At 37.6% G+C, this 13,823-nt stretch overlaps 1 protein-coding gene across 1 annotated transcript in view; it reads left to right on the top strand.

The window, feature by feature from the left end:
* Spidr (scaffold protein involved in DNA repair) overlaps positions 1-13,823 on the top strand; it is a 333,822-nt gene that overhangs the window by 143,660 nt on the left and 176,339 nt on the right. The window contains exons 9-10 of the mRNA XM_051150592.1: positions 11,278-11,467; positions 13,379-13,629. Coding sequence (XP_051006549.1) covers positions 11,278-11,467; positions 13,379-13,629 — 441 coding nt within the window. The remainder of the gene's footprint in view (positions 1-11,277; positions 11,468-13,378; positions 13,630-13,823) is intronic.

Raw genomic sequence — 13,823 nt, 5'->3', positions numbered from 1 at the left:
TGCAGTGTCCTTGTGGTGGTAGAATGAATAGTTTTAAATGAAGGCTATTGGTTGTGTTCTTAGTAGATAAATAGCTTTTAAGCTTGACAATGTGTTGGGAAGAAGATATTTATGTAACTATTTGAGCTATTCAAATGCTGACACACCAGTCTTTGTTCTTTTTTAGCGATCTGGAATGTATTTAATTTTAGAATTGAATAAAAATAGCTTAGAAACTCTTTGAAGGTTTTCAGTATTTGGCAAAATATATAGTATTTTCTAGGAAATTTATATCAATAACTTGAAGATGAAGTGCCATGGAAATATAATTTTTCATTAGAATTACTATGTTTGTTCTTGCCTAGAAACTTAATGACCTGATTTTGATCTACAGATACACATGTTTTTTAAGAGAAAATGGAATTTCCAAAGGAAATGGAATGTAAACATTTGCTGGGGTCATTATATGTTTTGAACATAAAATTTGTTCAATTTACTTGCTTTTAATAAGTAAAGTTGAAAACCACTGATTTGAAGTATAGGATGGTTGTCACAGCTGTGGCACGGCCATTCTACTCCCCTCCCTGTCTTCTTCTAGCAATATATTCTATTTCCCCTTTCTTATGACATCTTCTCTTCCTTCATAGTTCCTTAGTAGCTACCTACTGTGTCTATATCTATTGTAGTACTTGTCAAAGGCTTAAAACTAACATCCTCATATAAGAATCTGGATTACCTCACTTGAGATCATTTTCTTCTTGTATTTACCTGCCAATTTCATTTTTACACATTTTTACACATTCCATTATCCATTCATCAGTTGATGGACATGTAGGCTCTTTCCAATTTCCTGCAATTATCAGTAGAACAGCAATGAATAAGGATGAGCAAGTGTCTCTATAATAAGATGTAGAGTCCTTTGGGTATATGCCCAGGAATGGAATAGCTGGATTTTCAGGTAGATGTATTTTCATCTTTCTGAGGAACCGCCACACTAATTTCCATAGTGGATGTACCAGTTTGCAGTTAACAGCAATGAGTAAGTGTTCCCCTTTCCCCACAGTCTTGCCAGCATGAGCTGTCATTTGTTTTATTGGTTTTGGCCATTCTGCCTGGAGTAATATGAAATCTCAAAGTAGTTTTTATTTCTGTTTCCCTGATGGCTGAGAATGTTGAACATTTCCTGAAGTGTTTCTCAGCCATTTGTATTTCATCTTTTGAAAACTACCTGTTTAATTTGATATCCCAATTTGAAATCTACTTATTTCTTCATGATCAGTTTCTTTCTTGGTTCTTTATTTTAGATACTAGCTCTCTATCAGATGTATAATTATTAAAGATATTTCTCAATTCTGTAGGCTGCTCCTTTGCCCAAATGATGGTGTCCTTTGCAGTACAGCTTTTCAGCTTCCTGAAGTCCCATTTATTAATTGTTGTTCTAAGTGTCCTGCTCAGGAGGTCTTGTCCTATCACAGTGAGTTCAAGTCTATTCCCCCACTTTACCCTTCTGTCACAATCTTGTGCTGAGGTCCTTAGTACATTTGGAGTTGGTTTTGTACCGTATGATAATTACTAATCTATTTTTATTCTTCTTTATGCAACCAATTGGACCAACACCATTTGTTAAAGATGCTTTGTGTGTGTGTGTGTGTGTGTGTGTGTGTGTGTGTGTGTGTGTGTGTGTGTGTGTGTGTGTTCAGCTTCTTTGCCAAAAGCAGTCGGACTTTATGTCTAGGTCTTCAATTGATCAAAGTGTCCATAGGTTTGTGTTTGTTTTGTGCAGGCTTTAAACTTTCCAACCTACTTTATTTGGGGTTCTTTAATACTTACACCTCCCTTGCAACCCACCTGCCCTATATAAGACAGAAAAGAGGTTAATGGGAACAGAAGAAGACCTTTGTAAACTCAGTTCCTTGGAGTGATTCCACCGGCGTAGTTGGCAGAAGTCCAGTAGACCTGTTAAACAGCAAACCAGTAACTCAGTGAAGGTGACTGGAACCCGAAGCGGCAGCAGAACTCAGAACCTCAAAGTGTTTGATGAAGCTGTTCTCTCTAGGAGCATCTTGAAGTAGAGTGATGAACAGCCAAGACCATATATATATTTGGATATATATACATAAATATTTGTATATATCCAAAATAAGAGGTGGGGCTATATATCCTCTCAGAGCCTGTACTAGGATGTTTATCAGTTAACAAAGACTATGCCTCAGCATGTTGTTTCCAGCAGACAAATACCGCACACCCTCACAAAAGTCTGTTTCACATTCCATACTTGGGATCAAAACAAAAACACGTTTACATTCACTACATATCCCCCATTCTATTAAAAAACCACCCTATATACAATAAGACTATTATGAGAGTTATCCGATAAAAGGTCCAGTCCATTCGTATTTGACAATCTTGGAGAGAGTATTCCACTATCTATCCTATCCTACTGAGTCCTATCATCATGTCCAAAGTTTTCCTAAATCACTTTCTTATCTTAACTTATATTTATCAACCTATAAACATGCCTTTATCTCTTAAAAACTAAAACTTAATCGTAGTAATATTATGGCTGTCTAGTCTTCAACCCCATCAGAGACTTAAGAAGGAAATATTATCTAATATGAAGTAAGTGCAGGCAAGCAGCTTCCAAAAATATAGACATGACAGAGATAGTTGACTGCGTGGACAGTCAGCAAAGGCTCTTCTGGATTGTTGGGGCATCCAATTTTCAGTGTACTGGCCCAGAATTTCTGCCAGACTTTTGTGAAGCAGGAATTTTGAAGAACTGGCCCACCTAGTCTCTGCAAAGCTGGACAGTGTCATTCTTGATCACAGTTTGGAAAGTCAGCCTGTTATCAGCAGTGGCTCTTTTGCCACATTTGTTTCTTTGATGCCCATCATCTTCAATGAAGTAAACTGGAGGTGCTGCCAAAAGCAGATATGTCTCTCTGTCAGAAAAGCTCTTTATTATTAAATGCCATATTCTGTAGCTCTCTGAAGTGTTTGAAGACCATCTATCTATTTACTATAGTGCATATCTATCTATCTATCTATCTATCTATCTATCTATCTATCTATTTACTATAGTGCATATCTATCTATCTATCTATCTATCTATCTATCTATCTATCTATGGGTCGATTGGCTTATCTAATCGCAGTATATCTAAGTAGACAAACATTGCTTCTTTCTAGCTATGTACTTTCTGCTTAACCTTTAAAACATATACAAGAGACTAAATAAAACTTATTCTATAATTAACTAGACTAGTATCTAACAAGACTACAAGTAAGGTTTATATGTGGCTAACTACTAACTTGCATCTCCAACCACCCTGAACAGTTTGCAATAGTTAGCTTTCATATGACTAGAACTTTATATCACATTTAAAAATGAGTTGCATATGTACAGTACATTAAGGAAAAGTTGAAAAATATAATCTTAAATTTATATCAATATACACTATGTACAATACATTAAGCAAAAGTTGAACATCTTTGTCAGCTTTCATACGACTAGAACTTTATATCACATTTAAAAATGAGTTGCATATGTATAGTACATTAAGGAAAAGTTGAAAAATATAATCTTAAATTTCTATCAATATGCAATACCAATTTAAATATTTGAGATTCGGTAATCTATGTTTTATACTATAATTCTATAATACCCCCTTTTATCATTCCCTTTTTCCCTCCTTTCCCCTAACACTAGATAGGATAAACAGATAAGAGAGAAAGAAGGAGAAAGGGGAGAAAGGAATAAACCCCTAAATGTAACCTTTGCTAACTTATAATCAATCCCCAAGACAATAACAAGCATTGGCAGCCCACCAAAACCACTCATCCAACCTATTGGGAATGGGAGCGTCATGTTCCTAAAATCACTTTTTGCTGTCTGGAGGTAAAAACATCTTTTGGGTACCCTTAAAAAATTAACACATTGGCCAAGCTCAGAAAATTGTAGCTGTATCTGTTTCTGTTTAGTCTTTTTGGGATTGATCCTTTAGACTAGCCCTTTTAAAGTTGTTATGCATGCAAATTCTTGAGGAAAGAGTAGCTGTGGCAGTCCATGAGGTTAAATCACCTGGGCTACTTGCTTTGTCTTCATTATTATCTGGTCTTTTGCTCTGAAAATAAGCAAACTTTTAAAAGTATTAGTACATTCCTACATATATATCCATATAAATATATGTACAAGGTACACAAATCCTCTAAAGATATATTTCTGCCCTATTTTTAAGCAGGTGTAAGGCATCGACTGTATACATCTGTTTGAGCTGTAATATCCATGCTGTATGAAAGAATGGCATATCATAAGGACCAGGTAGCCCATATGATTCCCTTACTATGCAAAGATAATTCATGTTTCAGATAGTAGGAGGTCTTCCCTGGTCAGATCTAATCTAAGTTTTGTTGGTAACCATATTTTTTTCATTCCTTCTATATACATAAGCATAACAATGCCCCCATCTCAAAGCTATTGCAGGTTTCCATTTCATTGTCAACAGACCCTTGTAGTGTATTAGTTGTCCTACTAATTCCTCAGTCTTTTCTATAGCCCAATGTCTCTCAGATACAGATGTTCCTTTTTCATCAACATTAAGAAAATTCAAAGTCAACAAAGCATTATTTAATCTGTCCCTTGGGTCTTTAACCTTCCTTTTTGTTTAATAACCTTCCTTTTTGTTTAATAAGCATCTCTTTCAAGGTATGATTAGCTCTTTCTACAACTGCTTGTCCTGTAGGGTTGTGTGGTATACCAATAATATACTATATATTATATATGCAAAAAATTCTTAATCTTATTGGATACATATGCAGGAGTAGTGTAAGTCTTAATTTGTGCAGGAATCACCATAATTGCCATTATTTCCAATAAGTGTGTAATTACAGAGTCAGCCTTTTCAGAATTTAAAGAAGTTGCCCATTGAAACCCTGAGTATGTATCAATGGTATGATGTATGTATCTTTGTTTTACAAATTATGCAATATAAAACACATCCATCTGCCAGATTTCATTCCTTTTGGTACCTCTAAGGTTACTTCTAGCAGGCAATGGAGTTTGGTTATACTAAGAACACAAGGACACTTTTTAATTATTTCTCTGGCTTGTTGCCAAGTGATAGAGACTTTTTTCTTTAAATCTTTACTATTAACATAATGCTTTTAATGAAATTTCCTATTAGTAATTGGTCAATTTCCTCATTTCCTTGTGCCAGTGCACCTGGTAAACCTGTATAAGACCAAACATGAGTAATATACAAGGGGTAGTTTCTACTTCTGATGGCCTGTTGCAATTCCATAAATAACAATCAATTCTGAGTTATAAGGAGTAAATCCATCAGTTTCTATATGCAAAACAATGCTTTCTGCCTATTAAGAGTCAGTAATTATATTAAGAGATTCAGGAAAATTTAATAGCACCATAAGGATTGCTTACAATTCTTATTTTTGAACTGAGGTGTACGGGCTTCTGATTATGTGAGTTATTTTACCTGATTTATAACATGCCATTCCCATCCTGTTTGCATCTGTATAGAATGTAGGTGCCTCTGGAATCAGTGTTCTCTTTACAATACATGGAAGAATCCAAATAGATCTTTTTATAAACTATATACGTTTTCTTTTTGTGTATTTATTATTAATTTCTCCCAAGTAGTTAGTACAAGCTTATTGCCAGTCCTCACTGATTACCCATAATGACATAATCTCAGCATTAGTAAGAGGCACTACAGTGTCAGCTGGGTTTGTTCCTCCCTGACAGTTGTTGCAGTCTTATTCTACCTTTTATAATCAATTTGGAATTTTTCCTACATATGTCTTCAGTTATTTACTTTGTTGATGTGCTAAGGAAATCCATTCCATAATCTTATCTTCCCTTTGCATAATGAGCCCAGTAGGAGAATGAGTTGAAGGCAAAATAACCAAACTACAATCACGCTTAGGATCAATTCTGTCTACATACGCATCTTGTAGTCTTTGTTCTGCCAGAATTAACTCTTTTGCTTCAGCGATTAGACACCTTGGATTATTTAAATCTGAATCCTCTTGTAATGTTTGAAACAAGTTACTTAATTCAGAAGTAGCTAATCCAGTTGTAGGCCGCAGCCAGTTAATATCTCCCATTAACTTTTGAGAATCATTAAGAGCTTGCAACTAGTCTCTACCGATCTGTATCTTTTGTGATTGAATTTTTTGTTGAGTTATTTTATAGCCCAAATAGGTAATTGAATCTCCTCTTTGTGTTTTTTCTGGAGCAATCTGTAACCCGCAGCATGGCAGAATTCTTTGTGTTTCCTTAAACATTTTCACTAAAGTATCTGCATCAAAGTCAGCCAACAAAATATCATCCATGTAATGGTAAACAATAGATTGAGGACATTGGCTATGAATTCTTTCTAACAGTTGTCGCACAAAGTATTGACGTAAGTTTTGACTATTCCACATTCCCTGTGGAAGTACCTTCCAATGGTATCTTTTTATTGGACCTCTACTGTTCAGAGTAGGTACTGAGAAAGCAAATCTTTCCCTATCCTACTCATTCAAGGGTATTGCGAAAAAAACAATCGTTTACTTCAATTACTATTATAGGGCATGACCTAGGTAACAAAGAAGGTAAAGGAATCCCAGGCTGTAAAGGACCCATTGGTTGAGTTACTCTATTCACTGCTCTTAAATCTGTTACCACCCTCCATTTTCCTGATTTCTTTTTTACAAGAAACACGGGAACTCCATGGGCTTTAGACTCTTCTATATGGCGAGCCTCCAGCTGCTCTTGGACCAGTTGTTGAGGTGCCTGCAGTTTTTCTTTCGTTATGGGCCACTGCTCTCACCACACAGGTCTGTTTGATATCTATTTAGGGGCAAGGCTGTTGGTATGCCAGCAGTGGACCCCATTATAAATTTGGAAACTCAATACAGCTTGTGATTGTTCTTGATTCCTCATATCAATACCTTCCCCAAAGCATCTCGCATTTCACCCCTAATTTCATCATTGTCTGCCTCTGTGATTGCGGGAATATTAATTTGAGTACCCCATTGTTGTAAAAGATTCCTTCTCCAAAAATGTATGGGTATGTCAGTCACATAGGGTCTCAGTTTCCATGTTTGCCCTTCTGGTCCCACACACTTAATCCACCATATACTTTATCTTATTTGAGATAATTTACCAATTCCTATGAATTGTGTATAAACCTTCTGAAGTGGCCAATCATGGCATCTGCTTCTGTATCCACCAAACCTTCTATTTCAACACCATTCATTTGTACCATTAATTTAGGTCTCTGATCATTAGCCATTGTTTGCCAGAACTCATGTACTCCCAAATGCACCTCTTCTTTCTACTGAAGCGGCTCTGCCCTTGCTGTAAGGAAACAGTAACAGCTGAGCAATTCTATACCCTACATTAGTTTTCCTCTCCTTCTTTATGTGCCATGATTTTAATTTCTTCCTTACACTCCCCATTTATAATACCAGTATGTACAATAAAACCTTGAGAAGTTAATCTACTTCTTCCCAAGATTATTCCTACTGTCCCTGAAGGTAAAGGACCATCAACACCAGTGGGTATTTTTTTTAACATTCAACCAATTGGGATTGGAAGTTTTCGTCAAAGTTGCCCTGGGAGCTGTTCTCTTCTGATGAGGAACAGCAACTTCAGCACTTGGTGCTGGGACATGAAGGATGCAGGATGTACCATGTTGTTTTTATTACTGTTGCTCTATAGTACAGCTTGAGATCCCGGATTGGTATTCCTCTAGAAGATCTGTTATTGTACAGGATTGTTTTAGCTATTCTGAGTTGAGAATTGATCTTTTAAAGTCAGTAAAAAATTGTGTTATTGTGTTATTGTGTAATCGTAAATTTTTCCTGGCTAAATCCATTGTTTTTACATGATTGTCATAGCTTGAGACTAAATGTTTTTAACACAGAAACACTACACTTACTTCCAGTCCCATACCAACATATATTATAGCCGTCTTTATCCAAGCCTAGGCTAACTACCAAGGAGGTCTTCTATTGAAAAAATATCTGTAAAGCATGACATTCCAAGCCCATCTTCTACTTCTTTCAAAGCAGAATCTAAAGAAATAAGTTTTACTTTTCTAGAACTAACAACATCTAACCGGGTACTGTTCTGTCAAACTCCTAACTTTCTTTTCTATCAGGTTCTGCTTGGCTGAGCATAATGGTCAGAGTCAAGACTCTCTCATTGTCTCAAGCTATTGGCCAGATGCTTTCTTTGGCATCTGTGGCAAAAGTTTGTCAGTGTGAATTTCATTAGGGGTGAGAAATAGAGAAAAAGGCAGCTTTAGGAGAAAAAGTAGATTTCACAGTAGTTTTTAGGCAAAACTACACTTGGACCATACATAATATTTAAGGGTAGCGGTGATTAGCTGGAGATCTTTGGAACTTTGTCAAGCAAAACCTCAACAGCTGTTCTGTTGGAGCACATTGGACTGTTGGAGGTCTCTGGCACTTTGTTAACCAAAGCCTCTACGACTTGTCCTCATGTCCAAGACACCCTGTATTTTGGTTCGTCAGTATTTAGAATTGTCTGTAACACCTGAGTTTCTCTCTTCTTGTAATCTTTTGGTGAGTCTGACCTCTGAGGTTTTTGTTTGACATCCTAAAATTTTCATTTCCAGTTTTATTTCAGTTTGGGTTTTCTTTAGTGATTCTATTTTTACTTTCATGTCTTGAAGTGTTTTCATTATTTCATTCAACTGTTTGTGATTTCACAGCCTTCATGGAAGAGTTTATTCTTATCCCCATTAAGGTCCTTGAAGATATTCATACTTTCTTCACGACTGCTGTGATAGGTTATAGTACATGGGTGTTATCTTGGCTGCTTATATTTGTGTTCTTTGTTCTGGAGCCTAGAATTCAGGAGTTTAACGTGTTCTTCCTGTTGATATCTGGTCTTAGGCTTTTGAATTAGGTGTTTCATTCTTTTGTTGCTGTTGCCTCTCAGGATCCTAGGCAAGTGTGGTATGGTTTCTGGTAGAGTGTTTTCACATTCCACTCAATAGCTATATCAAAATCTTCATTAAAAAGGGAATGAGTTGAATCAAATGGATTTAGATGACTTTTCACTTATATGCTTTTTGTAGTTTATTACGATTGTACACATAAATCTACGTTAAGTACACCTGTACAGCCACATACATTGCATTAATCATACTCCTCTACCTGTGTGCACAAATGGTTTTATTCATTCTATTCTTTTCCAAATATCCTAGTTCCTTTGTCTTCCTGTATAAATTTTTCTTACTTTGTACATTGTTGTTGTTTGTGTGTTTACTTTGTGCATTTGGTGGTCCTGGTGGTTAAGATAGGCTCTTCTAGAACTTGAGGCAGCTTCAGCCTCCTGAGTCCTGGGATTGCTGTTACAAACCACCACACCTGGCATATTTTATTTTAATTTTTACTTTAAAATGCAAACACAAATACACACACACAGAGCCAAAAAATGCTGTGATTTCAATGGGAATTGATATAAATATCTGTATTAAGATTAGGGTTCTTTACTAGGGGACAATTGAGTTTTTTCAGGCTTTCTTGTTCCAAAGATTTCATGAGTGTTTTGTAGCTTCAGCAGGCAAGTCATAATATGTTAAACTGATTCCTTTCTTCCTCCTCCCTCCCCCCCCCCCCCCCCCCCCCGTTTTGGAAAATTGTAGGCATGTATCACCATGTCCAGCTTATGACACTTGTTTTAATTTTGGTGAATATGTATTTATTGAAATGTATGTACATGTATTTGATTTTTATTTCTTCCATTCTAAAACTTTAATGAACTCACTAGATTTAGGGGTTATCTTTAGATTCTTTGGGAATTATTTATTTATTCATTTATATTCATGCTAGTGTGTGCCGTGTGTTATGGACTAGGATTTTGGCACTATATTTAATAAAAAGGTGGAGAAAATTCTTAATTTACTTAGCATTTACTTTAACTGTCATTAAGTTAAAAGAGTTTCCTTTTTGTAGTTCAATTGCTTTTCAATATAAGTACAAATAAAGACTTATTATCATAAGATTTTTCTAGCTTTATTACTGTGGCCTTTTCTTTGGTCCTTTATTTAGAGAAAGTTGGCTTTTGTTGGGGCTAGTCATAGTGTGATTTGTCACTTGACACAACTTACAGTCATCTGAGAAGACTCTCAATAAAGAATGTCAACATTGGGTTGGCCAATGGGTGTGTCTGTGGGAAATTGTTGTAGTTAATGGATGTAGAAAATTCGAGGCCACTGTGAATAGTGCCATTCCCTAGACAGGGGCTCCTAAACTGTGTAAGAGTCCAGAAATGAGGGCCTGTAGAGACGGCTCTGTGGTTAAGGGTACTTGCTGCTTTTATAACTGTATCATTCCTTACGTCTGTCTCCTCTCCCTCTCCCTCCCTCTCCCTTTCTCTCTCCATCCCCCTATCCCTGTCCCTCTCCTTCTCCCTCCCCCTCTTCCTTTCCCTTCCCCTACCCTTCCCTCCCCTTTCCCTCCCCTCCCCCCCCTTCCTTTTTCCCTAGTTGGTATTCTACCTTCTCTCCACCTATCAGTGTAGTTTAATAAGAGGAATAAGGTAATATATGTGTCAAATTCCTCCTTCCAGAACTTGAGATTTTCAGCTTTTCTTATTAACAGCGCATTTACATTTAAAGAATGTACATTAAAGTGTTTTATCACCTTAGAGCACCACGAAGAACTTCAGAATTTGGTTTGGTATGCTTTCATCTTGTTTGTCTGATTCAGTACCAGTAATGTTGGTGACTGTGGCCAGTTGGTATCAAGGGTCCAAGTTCTTCATCCTTCAATAATATATTCTTTGAACAATGAGAGCTGCTTAAATACATAAGGGTTTTATTTGTAAATAATATCCAATTCATTGCTTGAGCGCTTCTTTGATATTCATAGTCTTTGCTCATTCTTTTTATCTGAATTCTTCCTGAGAGGGCCAAGCCTGCGGGCTTAAATGACCTTCATTCCTAGCATAAGGCATTCCCTGGGAAAGTAAAATTCTGTCATTGAGTCATACTTGCTATGGGCTATGGAATCTGCCGTCTGGCATGATCCTAGCTGTCAGTTGTTAGGGCTGGCTGTCTCTTCCAAAACTGATATGGTCTCATTTATTCAGTATCCTGGGCAGGTGTCGTCCCATGCTTTGGTCCGGTGTTAGCCGTTCATTGTTAAGAATGCTATAGTTTAGTGCACTGTCCTGATTTTAACCACCGCATTCCTTGTTTAACAAAAATATGAGGAAAACTCAAGTTGCAAATAAACTGATAAATTTCTTTTTCTTTTTCAGGCAAAAACTTTTTATCCCAAATGGAAGTTGCTCTTTTATTCTGAATACTTATTTTTGTCAGAAGGCTAGTCCAATAGAAACAGTGCATGAAGAAGTATATAGTCAGGACACATCTCTTCCAAGAAGAAATATAACTTTAGCCCAGATGTTTAGAATTAAGGACATAACAAACAGTTCATCCAGCAGTCAGGTAAATTCTCATTGGTTCATGATTTTTACCCTTGTAATAATATTGATATCTGTATTTGAAAGACCTATGAATAAGGGAGTATATTCATCTTCTGTCCCCAAGTGTGTATGTTAAAGCATGCTGCTGTCATCATTATGCCAAAAGATATGAAAACTCAAGTACCATTTAGTCATAGTCTCATTTCGATTTCGCATCCTTCCATTATGCAGTTTTTATCTTTAGTTCAATTTATTAAAACATGACAGTACTTTCAGTTCCAGTGGGTTACAATTAGCACAGTTGGGACTCAAAAAGTATTTTCTCTATTTCCATTTTGAAACTGAGTTTTAAGCCTTTGTTTATTGAATTTTACTTTCCTCAGGAAACGGAAACATTATGTCTATACCCCTTGCACTAGAGCTTTATAATTATGCTTGAGGTTATATGATAGAGATTGATGTAGTGCAATTTGGATGGGGCCTCTGAGCTATTCCAGAATGAGTTCAGAATTTCGCTGTAATTCCCTGGCAGAGGGCAGGATACATGTGCAGGAAGACTCTCAGCTCTGGGAACCTGTTTCCAGTACACTGGCCTCCAGTCCTGTGGATGACTAGAGTCCCCACAGAGCAGAACATGAAATGAAAATATACCAGGGTAGGAGGAGTGAGAAAGTAGGTAAACTTTTACCTTCCTTCAAGCCATACAGCACACATCTCCCTTTGACTATCAAAAGAAGTATCTGGAAGGGATGATTTGGGGAGGGCATGAAAGCTCCCCTATGACCTCCACACACTTGCCATGTAATATGCACAAGCACACACATGGGGCTGGGACTCATTAAATTTAAATTTTAAATTTGTAAAAGTACACTTTTAAACAGTTTCTGTAAAACTATTGACATATGCTGTGGTAGATAACAGTAACCATGTAGCACAGTGGTGAAGAATACAGATTTTCAGGGGGCTGCAGAGAGGGCTCAGCGTTAAGACTGTTCTTACTGCTAATCCAGAGTTCCCAAGTTAAGTTCCCAGCACCTGCATGGGTGGCTCAGAACTGACTGTAGTTGCAGCTGCAGGCTATATAATGTCCTCTTCTGCCCTCCGACCGAAGGTGTCTGCATGCATGCATGCACACAGGTACCCCTGACACAAAAGAAAAATAAAACAGGATGTTGGGTCCGTGTGCACTGTTTCACATCCTGCCTCAGCAGCTTCATGCTAGGCCACATTAGGCACTTTCTCTGCGCTTCAGATTTAGCTCTAAGAATCGTTAGGGTCATTGTGAGGATCAGTATTATTATGTAAAGAACAGACTTGTTTGTTTGTTTTGTTTTTTTGAGACAAGGTTTCTCTGTGTAGCCTTGGCTGTCCAGGACTCGCTTTGTAGACCAGGCTGGCCTCAAACTCACAGCGATCCACCTGCCTCTGCCTCCCGAGTGCTGGGATTAAAGGTGTGCACCACCATGCCCAGCTAAGAACAGATTTTTTTTTTTTTTTTTTTTAAAGAACAGATTCTTAAAGATAAATTTTTCAGAAGTCTCACTGGTTTGTGATCGTTGATACTATTATATAATTGCTGGGATAACACATGAGTATGCAAAGGGTATAAATTACCAGATTATATATCCAAGCTCCTAATAAAATGACTCATTTTAATTAAACTGTATTGATTCTTTCTGGAGAAACCAGAAACAGAAACTACCCCCTTAGATAATGAATAGCAGGACTGTCTCCTTGGTACTATGAGCAGGAGGAAGTCTGTGTGTTGCCATTACCCACTTCCGCTCTCAGCAGGCTAAGTCCCAGTGCTACATGTTGTCTGCCTCTTGAGTGCTCCGCTAGTGCTTTGGCAGTTACCCCATGATGCCACTAGTATTTGAACAGCATGACACTTTGAGCCAAACTCAATGCTCCTTTTGCATGTCTTGGACAGATGGTATGTGGTGGCTCAGCCACTGCAGGCACTGGCTGGACCCATGGGCATGACAACGCAGAGCATCATCTTGCAGCGGGTGCTCCCCTAAGGGATTCTCTTCTGGACATTGTGGAAAGCCAACGAGCTGGCCCATGGTCTGACATCGGTGTCCGAGTAGTAGTGCAGAGGGTTTACTCACTTCTCAGGAGAGATGGTGCCCGGAGCCAGCAAGGGCCCTTGGTGGGGCACGCAGATTCATCTGGAGCATGGTGAGTAGACAACACAGGCATGGGAAGAGGGACCGTAACAGAGGGTTCCTAAGAAAGGAAGATCTGCTCAGAAGAATTTCTAGGTGGTGTTAACTGCATACAGAAGCTGTTTTGTATATCTTTTTCTTATATGAAAATTTGGAATATATGTGTATAAGTCAGTGTTCTCTAGAGGAACAGAACTGGCTGAATGA

This window comes from Acomys russatus, chromosome 8 (assembly GCF_903995435.1).
Source record: "Acomys russatus chromosome 8, mAcoRus1.1, whole genome shotgun sequence".
Classification (NCBI taxonomy): Eukaryota; Metazoa; Chordata; class Mammalia; order Rodentia; family Muridae; genus Acomys; species Acomys russatus.
This window is presented reverse-complemented; position numbering and strand designations above follow the sequence as displayed.